Source organism: Mobula hypostoma, chromosome 1 (genome assembly GCF_963921235.1).
Source record: "Mobula hypostoma chromosome 1, sMobHyp1.1, whole genome shotgun sequence".
In the NCBI taxonomy this organism is placed as follows: Eukaryota; Metazoa; Chordata; class Chondrichthyes; order Myliobatiformes; family Myliobatidae; genus Mobula; species Mobula hypostoma.
Window position 1 is genome coordinate 94,030,976 of NC_086097.1, and position 22,038 is coordinate 94,053,013.

At 46.3% G+C, this 22,038-nt stretch overlaps 1 protein-coding gene across 1 annotated transcript in view; it reads left to right on the forward strand.

Annotated features, from left to right (window-relative positions):
* Positions 1–22,038, forward strand: part of ivd (isovaleryl-CoA dehydrogenase) — a 141,111-nt gene that overhangs the window by 74,698 nt on the left and 44,375 nt on the right. Inside the window, exons 4-5 of the mRNA XM_063052909.1 lie at positions 9,291–9,460; positions 15,291–15,384. Of these exons, the coding sequence (XP_062908979.1) occupies positions 9,291–9,460; positions 15,291–15,384 (264 nt within the window). The remainder of the gene's footprint in view (positions 1–9,290; positions 9,461–15,290; positions 15,385–22,038) is intronic.

A 22,038-nucleotide genomic window follows, 5' to 3' on the forward strand; every position in this document is an offset into this window, starting at 1 on the left:
AAGGCTGCTGTATCAGAGGCAGGTGAGGCAGATCTCAGTTGTTTGCTGTACCAAGGTGTGGCTGTCCGTTGACACAATGGATGCAGCGGTCAGACCAGAAGGATTTATAATTTTCAAAATGGATTTTTCCGTGAACTCTGCTAAGGAAAATGGTGGGATAAAGAGGTTATTTAAAAGAGAGGACCCTCTGAGAGATGCAGAGTCCCAAGGTGGGCAGATAGTAGCGCAGGCTTTGGAAGTCTCACTAACTTACTGATGGGTTTTGGAATGCCAGTAGATTGGTCAGACCAGTTAGATTTCGCTGGGATTGAAATAGGACATTACATTGTTTCTGTTCTTAAATCGTTAGGTTTTCTCAGGAGGAAAGAGATGCTTTCGGGCTGTTTGTAATAATTCTAAGACATCAGTATAAAGAAATAGCTGATATTAATGAATTGGAAGATCTGTTATTCTAAGCAAATCACTATTAATGGTGCAGAGTAGGGCTATGAAGTTAGAAGATCAAATATACAGATAGCCTGTCGGCTCATGAAAGTACAGAATTTAGAGGCAACTTGAGGGGCCAGTTGAGAACCTGCTCCAGTGAAATTTCGGGCCATGTTGAGATGGGTCGATGATCCTACTGTGGTGCTGGGAGATGGGGATATTTGGCTCAATGATGAAAATGAGGGAGAGTGAGTAGTGTGGACCCCTCAGTTTAATCCTTGAAATGATTGCCCTCTCCCTTGTGTGCCGGAAACAGGATGGGCCAGGCCAATGATTATGTGTTCCCTCACCCACGATGGGGGGGAGCATTGACCTGCAGATACTTTGTCTTGAGGGGAGGAGGATGAAGGGGAGGAGGCTAAGGAATGTGTTGGGGTATGGTGTAGTGGACACCTTTGACGCAACAGAGCTCAGAGAATTCTCCACTCAGGATTTAGTGAGTTTAGGGGATAGGTACAGACAAAAAAGGCTGGGGAATCTTTGGCTGTGTTGTTATTCAGAATATGGGATTGGGGGGGGCGTACTGGAGTGATCTTACCTAACACATAGATGGGTGTTTTAGGGAGTCTGTTGTCCCAGCATGAAATCAATAACAGCCTGAGAACACTGCTTGCTTCTCTTGAACATACTACATCACTATGGATTTGGGTAATGGCAGCAGTTAAACTTGGGTATCCCACTCTTACTGAATGGAATATAAAACCCCGAGTGGAGTGGAGCAGAGTAGAGGAGGGTACTAAAGTTCTATGCCCACGGGCTCTTATCACAGAGATATACCACGATAGTGGTAGCCCACCAGACAATATTGAATTAACTTCTGAAGTTGTGGGTTAAGGAGGCAGTTTTCCCAATTAAAGGGGTAGTGCTGTCTTTAATAGCACCGGCTGTTGGTCACCCTATAAGTACAGCGATTCAATTATTACAAGGTTTAGAGTATGTAGAAGGGGGTGCGTGTAGCCAAGTACAGAAGTTAGATAAGCAGATGGGGAGTGGGGGGGTCCCTGATGTCCCGTAAAGAAATGTTCTTAGCATTGCTTAAAGCTGGAGTTCCGGAGGAGCAAGTAAATGGGCTTTCGACCCCTACCCTCTATGCAATGTGGAGGAAGTTCTGTACAGAAAAGGGAGACTGTTGTGGGGGAAAGGTCACTCAAGTCCTCTGCAGATAGGGGTTCCTTTTGTCCTCTGCCAGGTTCTTCGCATTCCATTCAGGGTTCCCTGCAAAGGATATTAGCTAATGTTCGGCAGCACTGGGGATCGGGGTGGTTAGTACATTTTCCACCTCGTTGTTGTGGGGAGTGGGGGGCGGGGGGTCATTCGACCTTCATCCATCTTTCCTGTAAATAGAATGTGAGTGATTTGAATGTGGAGAAATGTGAGGTGTGGCCACACGCATCAGTTTGTTTTTGTGTGCATGTGTCTATGGACTCTGAACGTGTTGGGCCTCACCCAGTTGTTTTTTCCCTTATCAGTTGTTCTCTGATAAGTGCTGTTTCTCTGTGAGAAATTAACTATATTTTATGTTTTTGCAATTCCATAGCAAGTTTTAAAATAAGACGAATGCACCCTGGGCAATGTGTTCTAATCTGTTATGTGTTTATTGTTGTGTCTTAATCTGTTACTTTGTTTTTAGTCATTGGTTTTAGGGATGACTCATTTTTCATAGTGGCTATATGAAATTTGAGTTGAAATTTGGGCAACTTTATTCTGGATATGAGATGCCCCTCATTTCAGAGGAAATTGAGCATTTGGGGAGCAATTCTTGTAGTTCTATTGTTTTTGTGTTTTCTAAATATCCAGCGACTAATCAGGAGTGAGTGCATTTGTATCTCCCTGCATTGCAGAATGGCAAAGAGGTGGATGCTGGTTTGTGGTGGGAGATCCTAGTCCTGTGGTTGGCATTTGAATTTCCGCACTGAACCAGTGGGTCAGATTGCTGAATTTGTATGAAGACTCTTTACTACATCACAGAAGGAATGCCACTGATATTGATACCTTTAGTGACAAAGAAAGACTATTGGGGAAATTATCTGGCCTCTCAGATTTTGGAATTCTGTTTTGGGGGAGCTGAGAGGGGGTAGTCTTTTACAGCCAACCTCAACCCACAGTATGGTAACAGCCTTAAGGGACTTAAACCTTAATAGCCCTGGTGGAGTAAGTGTTTTACGGGCTGGTATGTCCCTACGCACCACATGTTGAATTGGAAGGTCCTGATTCTTAAAGTGATTTCCCCACCTGACAGAGTGCTGGTGTAGGTGGTATGTTCATTACAGGTACAAGGGGGAAGGTGGATAGCAAGTGTGAGCAGGAGCCGTATCCTGGGACAGCTGTCTATGCCAAATGGTGTTGTGAAGCTGGGCCCATGTTGGAAGATAAATGGCATTCACTAGATATACAGTTCTACCCATTGTTCCCACAGGATGGTCTGGTTGATATGTGATGCCCTATGAATGCCACCCCAGTGCCCTGAATGAGCACCTTGCCCATGCTGGTCAGTAAGAGGGCTATTACGAAGGAAGGATGTTTTGAATGATAGCCTTTCTCAGCATGGAACGCCCAGATTGTCCCAGGAACTGATGCCTTGGATTACCTGCTCACAAAGGAATGTGGCACTGGTACTGTTAGTGGATAAGAATGCAGCACCTACATTCCTGATGGGTTGGTGAACATCACTTACCTGGTTGGTCGTATCTCAGAGTCTGTGTATAAAATTAAGTGGGGGAGCAGTTCATTGGCTATTACACTCCAGGGTGAGGCTGGTGCCCTTTTGGGACAAAGGGAAAGCTGGTGGGCTACTAGAGTATACCTATTGGGTTTACAGGACTGGGTATTGTACTTTGTGTTCCATAGAAACATAGAAAATAGGTGCAGGAGTAGGCCATTCGGCCCTTCGAGCCTGCACTGCCATTTATTATGATCATGGCTGATCATCCAACTCAGAACCCTGCCCCAGCCTTCCCTCCATACCCCCTGATCCCCGTAGCCACAAGGGCCATATCTAACTCCCTCTTAACTTAGTTGGGAGTTCGCAAGATTCATATTAGTCTGGGGATTGGATCATCACGTTCGCAACTCTCGAGGGGTGGAGTGTCCTGTGGGGGGTATGCCTTATTCTGATTGTTGAAAGTCACTTTCTGTTGTGATTGGTTAGTTCAGAAGCTGCAGCTACTTTTCCCATTGGATAGGTACCTGGTGTCCAGTTTTTAAAATCCTGTGTATATAAAATTGCACATGGAAGGGGCATGCTCTCTTCTTCCTTTGTTTAAGGCATGCCCATTGTGAAGGCATGCTCCACGTGTACTTTTAACTGAGTATGCTTGTCGAATGTATGTATACTTGTTGAGTATTCAGCTTTGTATTGTCTGTAACTTGGGGAACATGAATGTTTGGTCAAATTTTTACCTTTTATAAATAAATGATTAACATACCTATTCGAAGTCGGTGTATTTCCTGTCTCACTTGCGTACCTGATTTAACATTATATCAGGTCATGCTGTTTTTTGGTTGTTGCCATCGGGTAGAAGGTACAGGTGCCTCAGGACTCGCACCACCAGGTTCAAGAACAGTTACTACCCCTCAACCATCAGGCTCTTGAACGAAAGAGGATAACTACATTTTTCTATTGAGATGATCCCACAATCAATGATTTCACTTTAAGGACTTTTTATCTCATTATTTATTAATATTTCTTTATTTGCATTTGCACAGTTTGTTGTCTTCTATGGTCTACTTGTTCTTTCGTTGATCCTGTATGTAGTTACTATTCTATAGCTTTGCTGAGTATGATGACAGGAAAATGAATCTCATGGTTGTATGTGGTGACAGGTACTCTGATAATGAATGTTACTTTGAACAAAGCCATGCTGGCTCTCCCTAATTAGGCAATGTTTTTCCAAATGCTCATAAATCCTATCCCTAAGAACTCTTTCCTGTAATACCCCTATCACTGACCTGAGACCTACGAGTTTATAGTTTCCAGGAGTATCCCTGGTTCCCCTCTTGAATAGTGGAACAGCATTACCAGTCCTCCAGGTCTCACCTGTGGCTAGAGAGGATGATTTATTGGTTAAGGCCCCAACAATCTCTTCTTTTGCCTCTCTCAATAACCTGTGGTATATCACACCAGGCCCTGGGAACTTAACCACCTTAATGCTCTAAGAGACCCAACGCTACCTCCTCCTTTACTTTGAAATGCTCTAGCATATCAATATACTTGACACTGATCTCCCTATCCTCCACATTCTCCTCCTTGATAAATAATGATGTAAGTATTCATTAAGGGCCCCACGCACATCCTCCACATCCAAGCAAACGTTTCTCTTATGTCCATGACCTATGGACTCACTTTCAAGGACTCTTCATCTCATCTCATTGCTTATTTATTTATTATTTTTTCTCTTTTTTTGTATTTGCAGTTTGTTGTCTGCCCGGACGGGGTGTTTCATTGGTTCCATTATGACAGGGGTCCCCAACCCTTTTTGCGCCGCGGACTGGTTTAATACTGACAATATTCTTTTAGACCGGTGGGAGGGGGGTGGGGGGGTGTTAATCATGACCGGAATATAAGTGATAAGTTACTAAGTCACTTATAAGTGGCTAATACACTCAATTTTGTTTCTAAAAGGGTTTATCTAATGAATTTAATATTAAACACACACCACATATTTTCCCCATATGAACGTATAAAATCATTGCAACACACCAATATCACTGAATCGGTGGGAGCCTTGGGCTTGTTTCCCTGCAACAAGACTGTCCCATCGGGGGGTGATGGGAGACAGCGGTACTTGAAAGGGGTTCCTTATGTCCAGTCTATTCCACAATTTAGTTTTCGTTGCATTCATTGTAGGAAACCCTGCAGAGATATGATGTTGGAAATGGAAGCAACGTTTTCAGTGCTTTCGTGGCTATCTCAGGATATTCAGCCTTGACTTTGATCCAGAATGCCGGCAGAGGTGTTATGTCAAACATACTTTTCAGCCCACTGTCATTTGCAAGCTTGAGTTGATCTTCTTCCCGCGCTGACATGGATGACGCGTGGGTAATGACCTCGCGTGCGTTCAAGTTCCAACAGTGGGCGTGACAGGGAATGAGGAAAGGTGCAACTGACTTTCATATCGTTTCCTCGCGGCCCGGTAGCACATGCTTTGTGGCCCGGTACCGGTCCGCGGCCCGGTGGTTGGGGACCACTGTATTATGATTATTACATTTATTGAGCAGAAAAATTAATCTCATGGTTGTAAATGGTGACATATATGTATTTTGATAATAAATTTACTTTAAACTTTTATTTTTGAGTGGTCCTACCCTCTCTGATTATGCTATTGCTCTTAATGTATTTATAGAATACCTTGCGGTTTTCTTTAATCCTACTTGCCAAGGAATTTTCGTGGCTCTTCCTCTCTTGCCTAATTCCCCTCTTGAGTTTGTTTTTGGCTTCTTTATAATCCTCAAGGGTTCTGTTTGATTCTAGCTTACTAAGTTTTGCAAACTTTTCCTTTTTCTTCTTGACTAAATTTATCGCATCTCTCGATATCAAGGCTGTCTTACCTTACCTTGCCATCCTTGTCCTTTCTTCTTGACTGGAAGGTATGTGGACTGTACTGTACTCTGTGCAGTTGGTCTTTAAGCACCCTCCAAATGTCAGATGGGATTTGCCAAAAAAACAGCAGTTCCCAATTAACTCTCCTTAATTCTTGCCTAATATCCTCATAATTTGCCCTGCTCCAATTTAATCCTACAAAGTTCATACTTATCCTAATATATAGCTATCTTAAAATTTAAGGAGTTGTGGTCATTGTCCCCTAACTCACCCACTGAAAGATCATTCATCTGACTAGGCATATTACCCAACAACAGGTCCAGTACAGCCCCTCTTGTTTGTTTGTTGTGTTGTATGTTTGTTTGTTTATTTATTTATTTATTTATTGGGCTACAGCATGGAATAGGCCCTTCTGGCCCTTTGAGCCATGCTGTCGCACAGTCCCTCATTTAATCCAAGCCTAATCACAGGACAATTTACGATGGCCAATTAACCTACCAACTGGTATGTCTTTGGACTATGGGAGAAAACCAATGCAGTTACGAGGAGAACCTACAAGCTCCTTACAGGCAGTGGCAGGAATCGAACCCAGGTACCCTGTTCTGTAAAGCGTTGTGCTAACCACTACGCTACCATGCTGATTATCTACAAATTGAATTAAGACGTCCTCCTAGATGCACCTAACGACTTCAGCCCTATCTAGACCTCTTTCACTAAGAAGGTCACAATTTATATTAGGGAGTTGAAGTCCTCCATGACAATAAAACTCTTGCTTTTACACCTTTCCTTAATCTGCCTGCATATCTGTTTCTCAAGGTCCTGGTGGCTACTGTGGGGTCTGTAGTGCAATCCCATCAAAGTGGTTGCACCCTTCCTATTTTAGAGTTCTTTGACTCAGGGGACAAGCCCTTCTTTATGTCTTCTCTGAGTGTAGCTGTGATATTATCCCTGATTAGTAATGCAATCCTCCCCTTCCCCCTTTTTTTTCCTGTCTTTTCTAAAACATCAATACTGTGGGACATTAAGCACCCAGTCCTGTCCCTCTGCCAACCAGGTCTCTGTAATAGCCACAACATTATAGTTCCATGTTGTAAAGTTCATCACCTTTACACATAATACTCCTAGCAGTAAAGTAGCCATCTCATCATATCTATTACTTTGCTCCTGTCTGTTTTTATTAGTCCTGACATCTACTACCTTCCTCTTCATCCCTCCACTTTCTGACCCGGTGCTCTGGCTCCTAGTTTATAGGATATTGTTATGCCTCCAGTTTAGGTGCAACCCATCCCCCTTGTACTGGTTACCCTGCCCCAGAAGAGATTCCAATGATCAACAAATCTGAAGCCCTGTTTCCTGCACCAGTTCATCAGCCACTCATTTATCTGTATTATGATCTTATTTTGTCCTGACTAACACGTGGCACCAGGAGTAATTCAGAGATTACTACCTCCCCTCCTCAGCCCCTTCCCCCATTCTACCCCTGTCATTGGTGCCAATGTGCACCACAACCTCTGGCTGCTCACCTTCTCTCTTGAGAATATTCTGCAGCTGCTCTGAGACATCCTTGACTCTATTATCTAGGAGGCAACACACCATCTTGGCCTCATTGTTGTTCCCACAGAATCTCCTGTCTGTGCCCTAACTATCGAATCTCCTATCACTATCGCTCTGCCTGACTTTACCCTTCCCTGCCGAGCCTCAGAGCCTGCCACAGTGCCACTGGCCTGGCAGCTGCTGCTGTACCTTGATAGGTCACCTCCCCCAGCAGTATTTGTTGCTGAGGGGAAGGGCCAATCCAGCTCCTTCGCACAGTCTTTCTTTCAAATTATTGGCTGTGGGCCTCATATTGAAGAGCATACGAAAGTGTTTGTATGCTGAGTTGCATATTTAATGACCATATGCTAATTGAGTCCCATTTTGCATGTTATTACAGAACCCATGAAAGAGTGGATTACATTGATTATGATGTACTTCCTAATTAAATGTTGCTTAGATTACTGGTGAGAATCCCCTGTGCATCTTAATAAGAGTGCTTATATCTACCCACAAGGATTTAACTTTTCATCGAAAGATGAACTAATTTTGATAGTAGGTTTCCTCTTTAGTGTTCACTCATTGAAATGCAGGTGAATTATATGTCAATGAACACAAATTGAAATTGTGAAATGTGTTTTGTATTTAGCTGAATGTAAAGGGCACATATTATTAGAATGTAAAGCATAAAACAGTTCAAGGCCTTGGCCCCAATACTTATGCTGTACATGATGCCCAGTTATACTGGATTAATTTAAAATGCGGGAGTAACTCAGCAGGTCTGGCAGCTTCTACTGAGAGGAATAAACAGTTGGCATTTTTAGCCAAGACCCTTCTTCAGCAACGGAAAGAGGGAAGAAACCAGAAGAAGGTGGCACGGGGAGGGGAAGGAGTACTGGCTGGCAAGTGATGGGTAAAACCATGTGAGGGGCAAGATGGGTGGGTGGGGTACGTGGAGTGAAGTAAGAAACTGGGAGGTAATAGGTGGATGAGGTAAAGGGCTGAAGAAGAAGGAAACTCAGAGAAGTGGACAGTGGAAGAAAAGGGAATGAGGAGAGGCACTAGAGGGAGATAAAGGGCAATTGAGAAGAGAAGTGGTGAAAAGAGAACCAGAATGAGGAATGGAAAAAGAGAAGGGGAAGTGGGGAAGAAATTATTGGAAGTTAGAGTTCGTGCTATCAGGTGGAGGCTACCAATTAAACTCTTTTCTCACTGAATATGATCCATATGCTTCATTTCCTGCTCACTGCACGTGATCCATTCATGTCCTTAGCTAAAAGCCCCATTTGCCACTCTCATAGCTACTTCCACCACCAACCCAACAGCCCATTCCAGGCATCTCGCACCTTAAAGCTGTGCTCTCTAGAATTGAGATTTCTACTCTGGCAAAAATATTTGGTGTGTCTTGGAATTGCTTGAACCAAGTTCTTGAATGGATTGAATTTTTTTAACCTTTATGTTTAGCATAATATGAAGTAAACTGTATAGTTACAGTTAGTTTTAGAATACTTGATTGCTGCAATGAAGTTAAGTCACCTTCAGTCTTGCAGCATTTTATTATCAATAAATCATTCTATTTCTTCCCACCTCTTGCTTAGCTTTCCCGTAAACACATTTACGTTATTCCTGCTTGTTCCCTACAGCCATCATATGTCCTGCATGTCTGGTTTGTGTTCTTGTTAGAGAATACTTAGTGGGCATCCTGTTTAAGTAATCCCATGGTGTCTTACAGTGGAGTATGGAGGAACTGGAGGTGGATACCTAGATCACGTCCTCGTTATGGAAGAAATAACCCGAGCTTCTGCTGCTGTTGGCCTCAGTTACGGAGCCCATTCCAACCTGTGCATCAATCAGCTGGTGAGAAACGGCAATGAAGATCAGAAGAAGAAATATTTACCCAAGGTAAAGCAGCGCTTATTAAGTTCTATTTGAATAACCCTCCGACGATGTAAATATTTATGTAATTTTACAGTCATAGTCGTAGAGGAGTACAGCCCAGAAACAGGCCCTTCAGCCCATCTAGACCATGCCAAAACTATTTAAACTGCCTACTTGCATCGACCTGCATACCTTCACCATCCATGTACCTATCCAAACTTCTTAAACATTGATATAGAACTCACATGCCCTACTTGTGCTGGCAGCTCATTTCAAACTCTTACAATCCTCTTGAATGAAGAAGTTTCCCCTCATGTTCCCCTTAAACCTTTCACCTTTTGCCCTTAACTCATGACCTCTATTTGTAGTCCTACCCAACCTCAGTGGAAAAAGCCTACTTGCATTTACCCTATGTATACCCCTCATAATTTTGTATGCCTCTATCAAATCTCTCCTCAATCTTCCATGTTCTAAGGAATACCTTCCTAACCTATTCAATTTTTCCTTATAACTCAGGTCTTCCAGACCTGGCAACATCCTTGTAAATTTTCTTTGTACTCTTTCAACCTTATTTACTTCTTTTCTATAGGTAGGTGACAAAAACTGCACACAGTACTTCAAATTATAAAAGTTTTTCTTATTCATAGTATGATAACCAAACTAATGGGTTACAGAAAAGTGGGCTTAACCTAACAGTTATTACAGAATTTGGCCGAACGGTGACAAAATGGAAAAGCGTAGAAAGGTGGGAGACCTGAAAACCAAGAATGGCATAACAGCAGTAATGGCAAATGGCATTGACTCAAACAAACAGAAAGCAAAATCAGTAAGGAGATGAGGGCATAATGTGGGCAAGTAGTGAAATAGTTTCATTTTCCTTCCCAGCCATTTCTGTCATTTCCAAGCCTGAATGTTTGAAACTACAGTAAGCAAAACAGTTCTGAATTCTCTTACTGCTTATTTATCGCCAACAATCAGTAACAAAAATCACTGATTTTTGAACATAAACACACACAGCTGGCACTGGAAAAACTGTTCTTTCTAAGCACGATGTAGTGTCTTAACAGTCACACAAGCGTACGTGACTGACGCTAGTTAAGAACTGTTTGGCAAAAGTCTCCTACCCCAACTAAGTGGTGCAGTATCCCAAATAAATGAAGAGAATCTGGCTCTTTTCTCAATTAGTTTTCGTGCTTTAAGAGTTGTCCCAAATCAGTGACTGCCTAGTTTATCAGATGGCCTAATGAACCAGAATCCACTGTATTAAAGGAATTGAGGAATATATGGGCATGCTGCAGAAACGTGATACTGAGATCAAATCTTCCATTTTTTGTGTTCTCATGATACCACAGTACTATGCAAGGTAAGGCATATAAATTTGTGCCATGCATCTGTCTGGACTAATTTTTATTAAACTTCTGTTGCAGTTAGTGAGGTTACAGGAGATGGGTGACAGTGCGTGAGTTAGGGTAATAACAGCTGGAGGGTGCACTCTAACTATAATAATAGTATGCAGTCAGTTGCACTGGACTAGCAAATTATGCCTAATCAAGTACCATCTGTATTAACAAAATTGCAAAGATGAAATAGGTGGACACTATAGAGTCATAGAAAACTACAGCCCTTTGGCCCATCTAGTCCATGCAAAACCATTTAAACTGCCTCGTCCCATCAACCATAGCCCTCAGTTCCCCACCCATCCATATACCTATACAAACCTCTTAAATGTTGGAATCGAAAGCACATCCACCTCTTGCGCTGGCAGCTCGTTCCACTCTCTCACCACCTTTTGAGTGAAGAAGTTTCTCCCATGTTCCCCTTAAACATTTCACCTTTCATCCTTAACCCAAGACCTCTACTTGTAGTTGTGCCTAACCTCTGGGAAAAAATGCATGTGTTTACCATTTCTCTACCTCTCATAATTTTGTATACCTCTATCAAATCTCCCCTCAATCTTCTACGTTTTAAGGAATAAAGTTCTAAGCTATTCAAACTTTCCTTATAACTCAGGTCCTCCAGTCCAGGCAACATCCTTGTATATTTTCTCTGTACTCTTTTAATCTTATTGATGTCTTTCCTGTAGGTAGGTGACCAAAGCTGGACACAATGCTCCAAATTAGGCCTTGCCAATGCCTTGTACATCTTCAACATAACATCCCAACTTCTGTACTCAATACTTTGATCTATGAAGGCCAGTGTGCCAAAAGCTCTCTTTATGACCATATCTACCTGTGATGCCACTTTCAATGAATTATGGACCTGTATCCCCAGATCCCTTTGTTTACTGAATTCCCTGGTCCCCTTCCGCTCACTTTGTAAGACCTCCCCTGGTTGGTCCTCTCAAAGTACAACACCTCACACTTGTCTGCATTAAATTCCATCTGCCATTGCTTATCGTATTATGAATAAGAGAAACTTTATTAATTTTATCCTTTTACAGTCTTCCTTGCTGTCCTCACAGCAGAGCAACATTAGCTATCCTCCAGTCCTCTGGGACCTCACCTGTCACTAAGGATGATTTAACTATCTCTGCTAGGGGCCCTGCAACTTCTGTGTTTGCCTCCCACAGGGTGTGAGGGAACAGCTTGTCAGGCCCTGGGGTTTTGTCTATCCAGATTTGACTCAGGACAGCAGACACCTCCTCCTCTGTAATCTGTGTAGTGTCCATGACCTCGCTGCTGCTTTGCTGCTATGGACCCTGTGTCCATCTCCCGAGTAAATACAGATACAAAAAAATCTATTTAAGTTCTCCCCCAAGTCTTTTAGCTCCACACATGAATTACCATTCTGATCTTCCAGAGGATCAATTATGTCCCTTGCAATCCTTTTGCTCTTAACATAACTTTAGAAGCCCTTAACTGCCTTTTAGCTCTCCTGATTTCTTTCTTAAATGTTCTCTTGCATTTCTTATACTCCTGTGGTACCTTATTTATTCCTAACTGCCTATACTTCCTTTTTCTTAACCAGGGCCTCAATGTCTCTTGAAAACCAAGGTTTGCAAACCTGTTATCCTTGCCTTTTATACTGACTGACACATACAAGGTTTATACTCTCAAAATTTCACTTCTGAAGGCCTAACCCAGTTACCAAGTGCACCTTTGTCAGAAAACAGCCTGTCCAAATTGACACTTGCTGATACCATCAAAATTAGCCTTTCTTTCTGGGCCGGCTGGTGGCACAATGACATCGGTGCCGGACCCGGGAGCGGAGGTTCCCGGGTTCAAAACTAGTCGGGTCTGCTCCCAAGTATGCTTTCCATCCGTGCTGGGTTGAATGTCAAGATCGCAACTCGACCTCGTAAAAATCAAGGGAAAAATACTGCAAAAATGTCTGCGAGGAGTGGCGCGCCACACAGTCTCTCTCTCTCTCTCGCTCCGTGCCTTGTAAAAGCCATAAAAAGACATCATCACGGACGCACACGCACAGACTCGCATGCGCACAGGCACACACAAAAAAACCAAAATTAGCCATTCTGCAATTTAGAATCTCAACCCGAGGACCAGACCTATCCTATTCCATCAGTACCTTGAAACTAATGGCATTATGGTCACTAGATCAAAGTGTTCCCCTACACAAACTTCTGTTACCTGCCTTGTCCCACTCCCTAGTAGAAGATCGAGCACACTCTATTGTTGGGACGTCTACTTTTCTTGTAACAGTCTGTGATCTCTGTGCAAATTTGTTTCTCTAAATTTTGTGGACTGTTCAGTGGTCTATAATAAAGCTCTATTAATGTGACCTTACCTGTGTTATCCCTCAGTTCGACCGATAAAGCCTCATTAGACGAGTTCTCTGTCTGCCCTGACTGAGCACTGCCGTGACATTTTCCCTGACTAGTAACACCATTCTTCTCCCTTTAATCCCTCCCATTTGTCGCATCTAAAACAACAGAACCCCAGAATATTGAGCTGCCAGTCCTGCCCTTCCTGCAACCAATCAAGTGACCACGAAGGTTGCTGGAATTTTATTCCAACTGCCTAGAATTCCTCCATTCTGCATTATTTCCAAAAACAAGATTACATAGGTAGCCAGGATAAAATTTCAATGGAACAACAGGCCACAGCATTTTAAAGGAGAATTTCAATATACCAAACAAGATGAGTATTCTTGAACTTGTCAACTTTAAGTGAACCAATAGCTCTTGAATTAGGAGATACATTTTGTATTTATATACTTTTTAGGATGTGGGGATTGCTGCCAAGGCCAGGATTTATTGCCCATCCTTAATTTCCCTTGACAGAGTTGGTGGGGTAGACCGGAGTTGTGGGAGCAGGAAGCTGATCTTGAAATTCTTTTGTCCTTTATGTTGAAAGTGCTGTCATGGTGCTGTTGGAGACAGAGCTCCATGATTCAAACAAAACAATGACAGAACAGTGATATATTCCCAAAGGAGAATGATGTCTTGTTTGACGTTGCTGCAGAGTAGCCCTGTTGAATACTGTACTGTACTGCATTTTGTAGATGCTACACTGCAACCACAATGTGCTGCTGCTGGGGATTGAATGTTTAATGCGGTGGCAGTGAGATGGCAATCAAGTGGGTTGTTCTGCCCTTCTTTATTTTAGAGTGGCACTCATCTTGGCAAATTGGAGTGTATTTCATTGAGTTCCTGCCGTGCCTCATAGATGTTAGGCTTTGGGATATCAGGAGGTGAGTCACTTGATGCAGGAAAATATCCAAACTCTGGCCTGCTGTTGAAACCACAGGATTTATGCAGATAGGCATACGGGTTTCTGAGCAGTGGTGTCATTGAATATTACGGGTACATAGGTAGACTCTGATTTGTTAACAGATGATGATTGCCCAGCATTTTGTGGTGCATTAGTTACCACTTCCCAGCCCGTGTTTGAGTGTTGTCTTGCTGCATCATAATTTTTCCTGAGGCTCTGAGAATAAAATTTAACCCTGTAATGATCAGCAAACAATCCCGCCTCTGACCTTGAGGGAAGGAAACTTCTTGATGAAGCAGCTGAAGGTAGTTTGGCTTAGGGCCTGAACCCCTGAGGGTACAGCTGAGTGTTGGTAAATGGGATGAGGACAGTTGGGTAACATGATGATCTGCATGTGCACGGTAGACCAAAGTGTCTGTTTTTATTCTGTATGACGCCATGATTGACCACGCTTCTTTTCTTTATGCAAATTGGAACTGCAGCTATTGAAATGATTCCCCTTTCTTCCACTTCAATTTTAATAGAGACCCTTGATGTCACTCCAGATCAAATGCAGCCTTGATCTTAAAGCAAATAACTCTTGCCTCACCTCTGTAATTTGACTCTTTGGCCCACATTTGGTATATGGTTGCATTGAGGTCCTCAGTAGACTGGTTCTGTCAAAATATAGGCTGGGCATCAGGGAGCAGGATAGTACCTAATAACTACTACATCTTCAGGCTCCTCTACCCCTTCTCATTGTTGCTATCAGGGAAGAGCCTGAAGACACATACTCAACCTTTTAGGAATAGCATCAAATTTCTAAATTGTCTGGGAACACTAGCTCCCTATTTTTACTGCTTTTTATGCTAGTTAAGTGTATTGCACTGTACTGCTGCCACAAAATAACAAATTTCATGAACTCGTCAGTGAAAGTAAGTCAGATTCTGATCAATATTGCTGATTGGGAGTAGACTGGGTGATAATTAGGTGGGTTAGAATTGTGCTGCTTTTAGTGGGCATTATGTATCTGGGCGATCTTCCACTTTGTCAAGTAGACAGCAGTGAAGAAAAATCTGTAAAGCACAACTAGAAATCAAATGTATTTGTTGTATTCTATAAATTGCTTCTACTGCAGCTTCTGGCCTCACTCCAGTTGATTAGTGAGGTGAGTTTGCATCTGTTTAACTGATTTTTCTTTGCAGTTAATCAGTGGTGATCATGTGGGAGCTCTCGCAATGAGTGAACCGAATGCAGGCTCGGATGTTATCTCTATGAAAATGAGGGCAGACAAGAAAGGTTTGTGGAAGTATTTGCATAATGAGTAACATCACAAGATGTCTGGCAATAGATTTGTACACACAGTTTACCCACAGACTTCCTCCTGCCCTAGCTAGTTGTGGTTCCATCTGCCATTCACCTGTCCCCTAATAATTCCCATTATCACCTCCCTTACTTATCAGACTACAACAGTATTGGTAGCTCTTTGTGCCTCTACTTGTGTTCCTCCAGTAGATGTCTCCAGCCTCCACGTTCTCCTCCCCACACTTTACTCTATCTCCCTTCCATTTTTCTCTGTCTGCCTCCATCAACCATTTCACCTGCTGCTTTCTCCCAAATCTGCCCTCCCCTCCTGTAGCTGGCACAACCTACATGTCACCCTTCACCTCCCCTCACTTCTCTTCATACGGGCCACTTCTCCCCTCTGCTGATTGCAGTACTTCCATCCAAAACATCAAATATTTTATTTCTCGCAGAGATAAATAATTTCAATAGTTGGAGTTCAAAGCCACACCACAGAGTCACTCCAGCGGATAGCCTGTTGCTGCACATTCCAACATCTGCAGTCTATTGAACTTTGATTGTTGCCCTTTGGCATGTATACTTCAATCCAATGCAGAAGGGTGAGATCAAAATAATCTTGCATCACAAGTCTGCACTCCTTTAACACTTCCCTGAATGGTAACAAAAACCTCCCTATGAGTTGGGTATATATTACTGTTTTCTCATTCTGTGGCACATGGGATTTAAATGCTTCCATCAACACTACACCAACCAGACAGTCACTGCTTTTTTTTAAATTTCAAAATATACTTTATTCAAAAATAAATATATACAATAAACCATTCAATAACTTTTCATCCTTTACATACGTTTCCATTATACTCAGTACATATCCGTATTTATAGCCACCCACGTGGCACGCCAGTAGTTCAGCTTACCATATCATTGTTGAGGGGTATACTCCCCGCCCCCCGACCCCTCCCACTCCCACGGGTGGAGAAACCTATACTGTGGTCCTTCCCCACCGGGCCCTTGCGGTGGCTGCACCGAGTTTCAGTGCGTCCCTCAGCACGTACTCCTGCAGCCGAGAATGTGCCAGTTGGCAGCATTCTCCCACGGACATCTCCATGTGCTGGTAGATCATCAAGTTTTGGGCCGACCAAAGAGCATCTTTCACCGAGTTGATGATCTGCCAGCAGCACCGGATGTTGGTCTCCGTGTGCGTCCCCGGGAACAGCCCGTAGATCAGGGAGTCCTCTGTTACGCAGCTGCTGGGGATAAACCGTGACACTAGCCCCTCCATCCTCCTCCACACCCTCTCTGCGAACTGACAGTGTGCGAAGAGGTGGGTAACAAACTCCTCCTCACTGCAGTTCTCCCGTGGGCAGTGGGGTGCGGAGACGACGTTCCGGGCGTACAGGAGGGCTCTGACTGGGAGGGCCCCTCTCACCGCCAGCCAGGCGAGGTCTTGGTGCCTGTTGGTGAGATCTGGCGATGAGGCATTTTGCCAGATGAACTGGACAGTCTGCTCAGGGAACCACCCCACTGTGTCCATCACGTCCTTCTCCTGCAGTGCCTGCAGGACATTACGTGCCGACCACTGCCTGATGGCCCTGTGGTCAAAGGCGTTCTCCTGGAAGAACTTTGCTACGTAGGACAGGTATGCCGGCAACGACCAGCTGACTGGGGCGTTGCGCGGGAGTGGGGCCAGACCCATCCTTCGTAGCCAGGGCGACAAGTAGAACCTGGGTACATAGTGGTACTTGGTGCCCACATACCTGGGCTCTACACACAACCTGATGCAGCCACATACGAAGCTGGCCATCAGGGTGAGGGCGACATTGGGGACGTTCTTGTCCCCGTTGTCCAGGGACTTGTGCATGACGGTCCGTCTCACCCGCTCCATCTTGGATCCCCAGACGAATCTGAAGACAGCCTGGGTGATTTCCGAGCTGTAGGAGCGGGGGACGGGCCAGACCTGCGCCAAGTACAGCAGCCCTGAGAGCACCTCACACCTGATGACCAGGTTCTTGCCCGTTATCGACAGGGAGCGCCCTCCCCACAGTCCCAGTTTCTGTTTCACCTTGGCAGTCCGCTCCTGCCAGTTCTTGTTGCACGCCTCAGCCCCTCCGAACCAGATCCCCAACACTTTCACGTGGTCAGACCTGATGGTGAAGGGGACGCTGGATCGGTCGGGCCAGTTGCTGAAGAGCATGGCTTCGCTCTTCGTGCGGTTGACTCTGGCCCCCGACACTAGCTCGAACTGTTTGCAGGTGCCAATCAACCTGCGAACTGACCTCGGATCAGAGCAGAAGACGGTGATGTCGTCCATGTACAGGGAGGTTTTCACTTGGGTCCCTCCACTGCCTGGCAGCGTCACCCCTCTTTTGCCCTCATCCCTCCTGATGGTTTCCGCAAAGGGTTCTATGCAGCAGACAAACAAGACAGGGGAGAGGGGGCAGCCCTGCCTGACTCCAGACCTGATGGGGAAGCTGTCTGTTTCCCACCCGTTGACCTGGACTGCACTACGGATGTCTGTGTAGAGCAGTCTAATCCAATTCCGGATTCCCTCCCCAAATCCCATTTTGGAGAGCACGTCCGCCATGTACGTGTGCAATATCCTGTCGAAGGCTTTCTTCTGGTCCAAGCTGACCAGGCAGGCATCCACCCCCCTGTCCTGCACGTAGGCGATGGTGTCCCTCAGCAGCGCGAGGCTGTCTGAGATCTTCCTGCCCGGTACAGCACAGGTTTGGTCCGGGTGGATCACCTGTCCCAGAGCAGACTTGACCCTGTTGACCCTGTTACTAGCCTTGGACAGGATCTTGTAATCCACATTCAGGAGAGAGATGGGTCTCCAATTTCTAATGTCCTCCCTTTCCCCCTTCTGCTTGTAGATGAGGGTGATGATGCCCTTCCTCATGGACTCTGATATACTGCCGGCCAGAAGCATAGCGTTGTACACTTCCAGCAGGTCTGGGCCCATCCGGTTCCACAGAGCCGAGTACAACTCAGCCGGTAAGCCGTCGCTTCTGGGAGTCTTACCCGACCCAAAGGAACGGATGGAGCCTGTCAGCTCGTCCAGGGTCAGTGGCTGATCCAGACTCTCCCGCTTGCCATCGTCTAAGACCTGCGTGATAGACGACAGGAAGTTGTGGGAGGCTGTGGATTCTGTGGCCTTTTCGTCGTACAGACCGGCATAGAAGGATTTGCAGATCCTCAGTATGTCGGTCTGCGAGGACGCGACTGAGCCGTCCTCTTCCTTAAGGTTGTGGATCACAGAGCTCCCCCCGTGCACCTTTTGGAAGAAGAAGTGTGAGCACGTCTCGTCCTGCTCCACGGTTTGGACCCTTGATCGGAAGATGATCTTGGAGGATTCAGCGGTGAGGTGCTGGGCCTGCCGGCCCTTCACCTCTCGCAATTCCTCCCTGACATCCACCCCCTTCGACTGCAGAAGGAGAAGTTGCTGCAACTCTGTCTGGAGTTTACGCAGTTCCCTCTGCTCCTGCCTTGCCTTCTGGATACCCTTGCGGATGAAGAACCTCTTAATGTTCTCCTTGGTGGCTTTCCACCAGTGAACCGGGGAATCAAAGAAGGCTTTCAAGGTTCTCCAACCTGTGTACTCCCTCTCTAGTTCCTCGATGTTCTCTGGGGTCAGCAGCTTTACGTTCAGCTTCCAAGTCCCCTGCCTGCCTTCTGGTCCTCCCGCAAGTGACAGGTGGCTCTCAGAAGGCAGTGGTCAGAGAAGAACACCGGTGTGACGTCGGTGGACCTGACCGTGAGGGACTCTGAGAGGAAGAGGAGGTCGATCCGGGAGCGGGCTGAGCCGTCCGATCGTGTCCAGGTGGCTTGCGGCTGTGCTCCACCTGTGGGGGTGCCAAAGGCGTCGCACAGCTTGGCTGTCTTCACAGTTTCCCTCAGGAGTCTAGAGGTACTGTCCAGCCTGCTGTCGGCGTTGCCGGGTCCTCCAGCTGCATCAATGGTGCAGTTGAAGTCTCCGGCCAGAATGACCGGCTGGGACGTCACCAGCAGCTGTGGGAGCTGCTCGAAGACGGCCAGCCGCTCGCTCCGCACGGGGGAGGTGTACACGTTGATCAGCCGGAGTGGAGTGCCCCGGTGTTTGACGTCTGCTACCAGGAGGCGCCCCGCAACCACCTCTTTAACTTGGGTGATTGAGAAGTTGCCTCCCCGCAGCAGAATCCCCAGGCCGGAAGCGCGACAATCGTTGCCCCCCGACCACACAGGCAAACCTTTTTTCCACCACCGTGACCACCTCCGGTAGTTACGGAGGTGTGGTAGTCCGCACTCCTGGAGGAACGTCACGTTGGTCTTTACAGTGTCCAGGTACTGGAGCGTGCTGACACATCGCCCAGTACTCTTCAAACTTCGCACATTCAAGCACGCCAATTTAAGGTCTGCCATCATTGTAAGTCTTTTATTTTGGCTGCTCTCCGTCCTCACCCTTGCCATCCTGAGCCTTCATTCCCACCGCCTTTGTGAAGTTTTCCACCTCCTGTGGGCTCAGGTACTGCTGGTAGTACTCCTCCATGTGTGGCCGTTCTGGTTCTGGGCCCGGGGGGTTGTTGACTTCCTGGGCTGCTTCCCCTTCCGGCTGCTGGGTGCCAGCCGTGGCTCTGCTCCCGGATTCCCAGAGCTCTGTGTGTCTGCTGCTCTCCGCCTCCTGTACTTGGGGGGTGGCCAGCAGACTTCCTCCCTCCTCTCTCCTCCTCTCCACCTGTTCTGCCAGCCGCTTCTTCCACCGGGGCTGCTGGCCTCCCCCAACTCCTTCCTCCTCTGAAGAGGACAGGGTACCAGAGGCTGTGTGGTTCCCTGCCCTTTTCTTGCGTTGCTCTGCCTTCTGTCGCTTGGCCGCCGCCTTTTGGGTCTTTTTGCGTTTCACGACCTTCCATTCCGTTTCCACCTCAGCTCTTCCCTCCTCCATGGACTCCTGCTTGTCGTTTGCCTGGTCCTGGAGGGTCTGCAGGGGGTGGCAGGTCTTGGGGTGCTTGCCCCTTCCTCCCTGGTTTCGTTATCCGTCCTGTCGGGTGCCTCGTCTGCAGCACTGGCGGGTACGTCCGAAACTGCCTGGGCCCTTTCAGGGCCAGCACCTCCCCTGGTCGCCTGTGCGTAGGTGCCCCCACGCCTCGGGCAGGCTCTGTACAGGTGGCCAGCCTGTCCGCAAAGGTTGCAGGACTTGGCCTGCGTGCAGTCTTTGGTCAGGTGGTCTTCGGTTTTACAGTTCTTGCACATCACCACCCTGCACTGGGCTGCGATGTGCCCTGCCGTGCCGCAGTTTCGGCACACCCTGGGTTGCCCCGTGTACACCGTGTACCCTCGGTTCGCTCCGATGGCGAAGACGGAGGGGGGGGGGGGTGGATGTGGATGACGCCGCCATTGGAATCCAACCTCAGCTTCACCTTGACCTGCCGTTTGCTGGTCCAGATTCCAGACAGTCACTGCTAGGGCAAACCAGAAACCAAGGCTGACTGCAGTGGTTTGTGCACTGCTTAGGCATCAGGACGCTGCCTTTAGATCAGGGGACAGGACCACTCTAAGGTCAGCACGAGCTACACTCTCCCATGCCATCAGGAAGGCAAGGTGTGAGTACGCATGGAAAATCCACAGACGCCTTTGTGATACCAGGGAAACAGTGGATGTGGCAGGGTTTACAAACTATAACCGATTACAAGTCCATCCTGTATGTCAACAACAGTGACACCTTCCTTCCTGATAGGCTGAATGGCTTCTATGCATGATTTGACGCATTGATTGATGTGACATCAAGGAAAGTTCCCTCTCCCCCCCAAAGAACGGGCACCCACTCTGGCTGCAGCCGAAGTGAGGAGGATCCCAGCCAGGGTAAACCCACACAAAGCTGTGAGGTCGGACAACATACCTGATCAGGTGCTGAGGGACTGTGCAGCCCAACTAACAGGGGCCTTAATAGACATCTTCAATATATTTTTGAAACAATCCACTGTCCCTGCAGTCTTCAGTGTAGCCACCATCATTCCCGTGCCCAAGAGAACGATGGTAACTGGTCCAAATGATTATCGTCAAGTGGCACTGAAGTGCTTTGAAGCGGCTAGTAATGGATCGTGTAAAATCCCACCCTCCAGATACATTGGACTGACCATATCCAGTTGGCTTTTTGCTCAAACCGGTCCACTGATGGTGCCATAGCCTCGGTCCTCCACTTTGTCCTGTCCCACCTAGAAGGTGATGAAACATATGCCAGTTTGTTGTTTATTGACTTTCAGCTCAGCATTTAACATATTCATCCTTCAGAGGTTAGTGGGTAAACTGTTCTCGTTGGGAATCATCACCCTTCTCTGCAACTGGGTCTTGGATTTCTTGAGGAATAGACCCCAGTCAGTCTGAGTTGAGAGCAACATCTCAAGCTCTTCACACTGAGCACTGGTGCCCCCCAGGGCTGTGTGCTCAGCCCACTGCTGACTCATGACTGCACTGCCAGATCCAGCTCAAACTGCATCATCAAGTTCACTGATGATACGCAGTAGTTGGCCTCATCAGCAACAATGATGAGTCGGCATACAGAGAGGAGGTAGAGAGATTTGTCAAATGGTGCGAGAACAACAACCTGAGACTCAACATGGACAAGACAAGAGAGATGACTGTGGACTTCAGAAAGGCACAGGTTGACAATTGTCC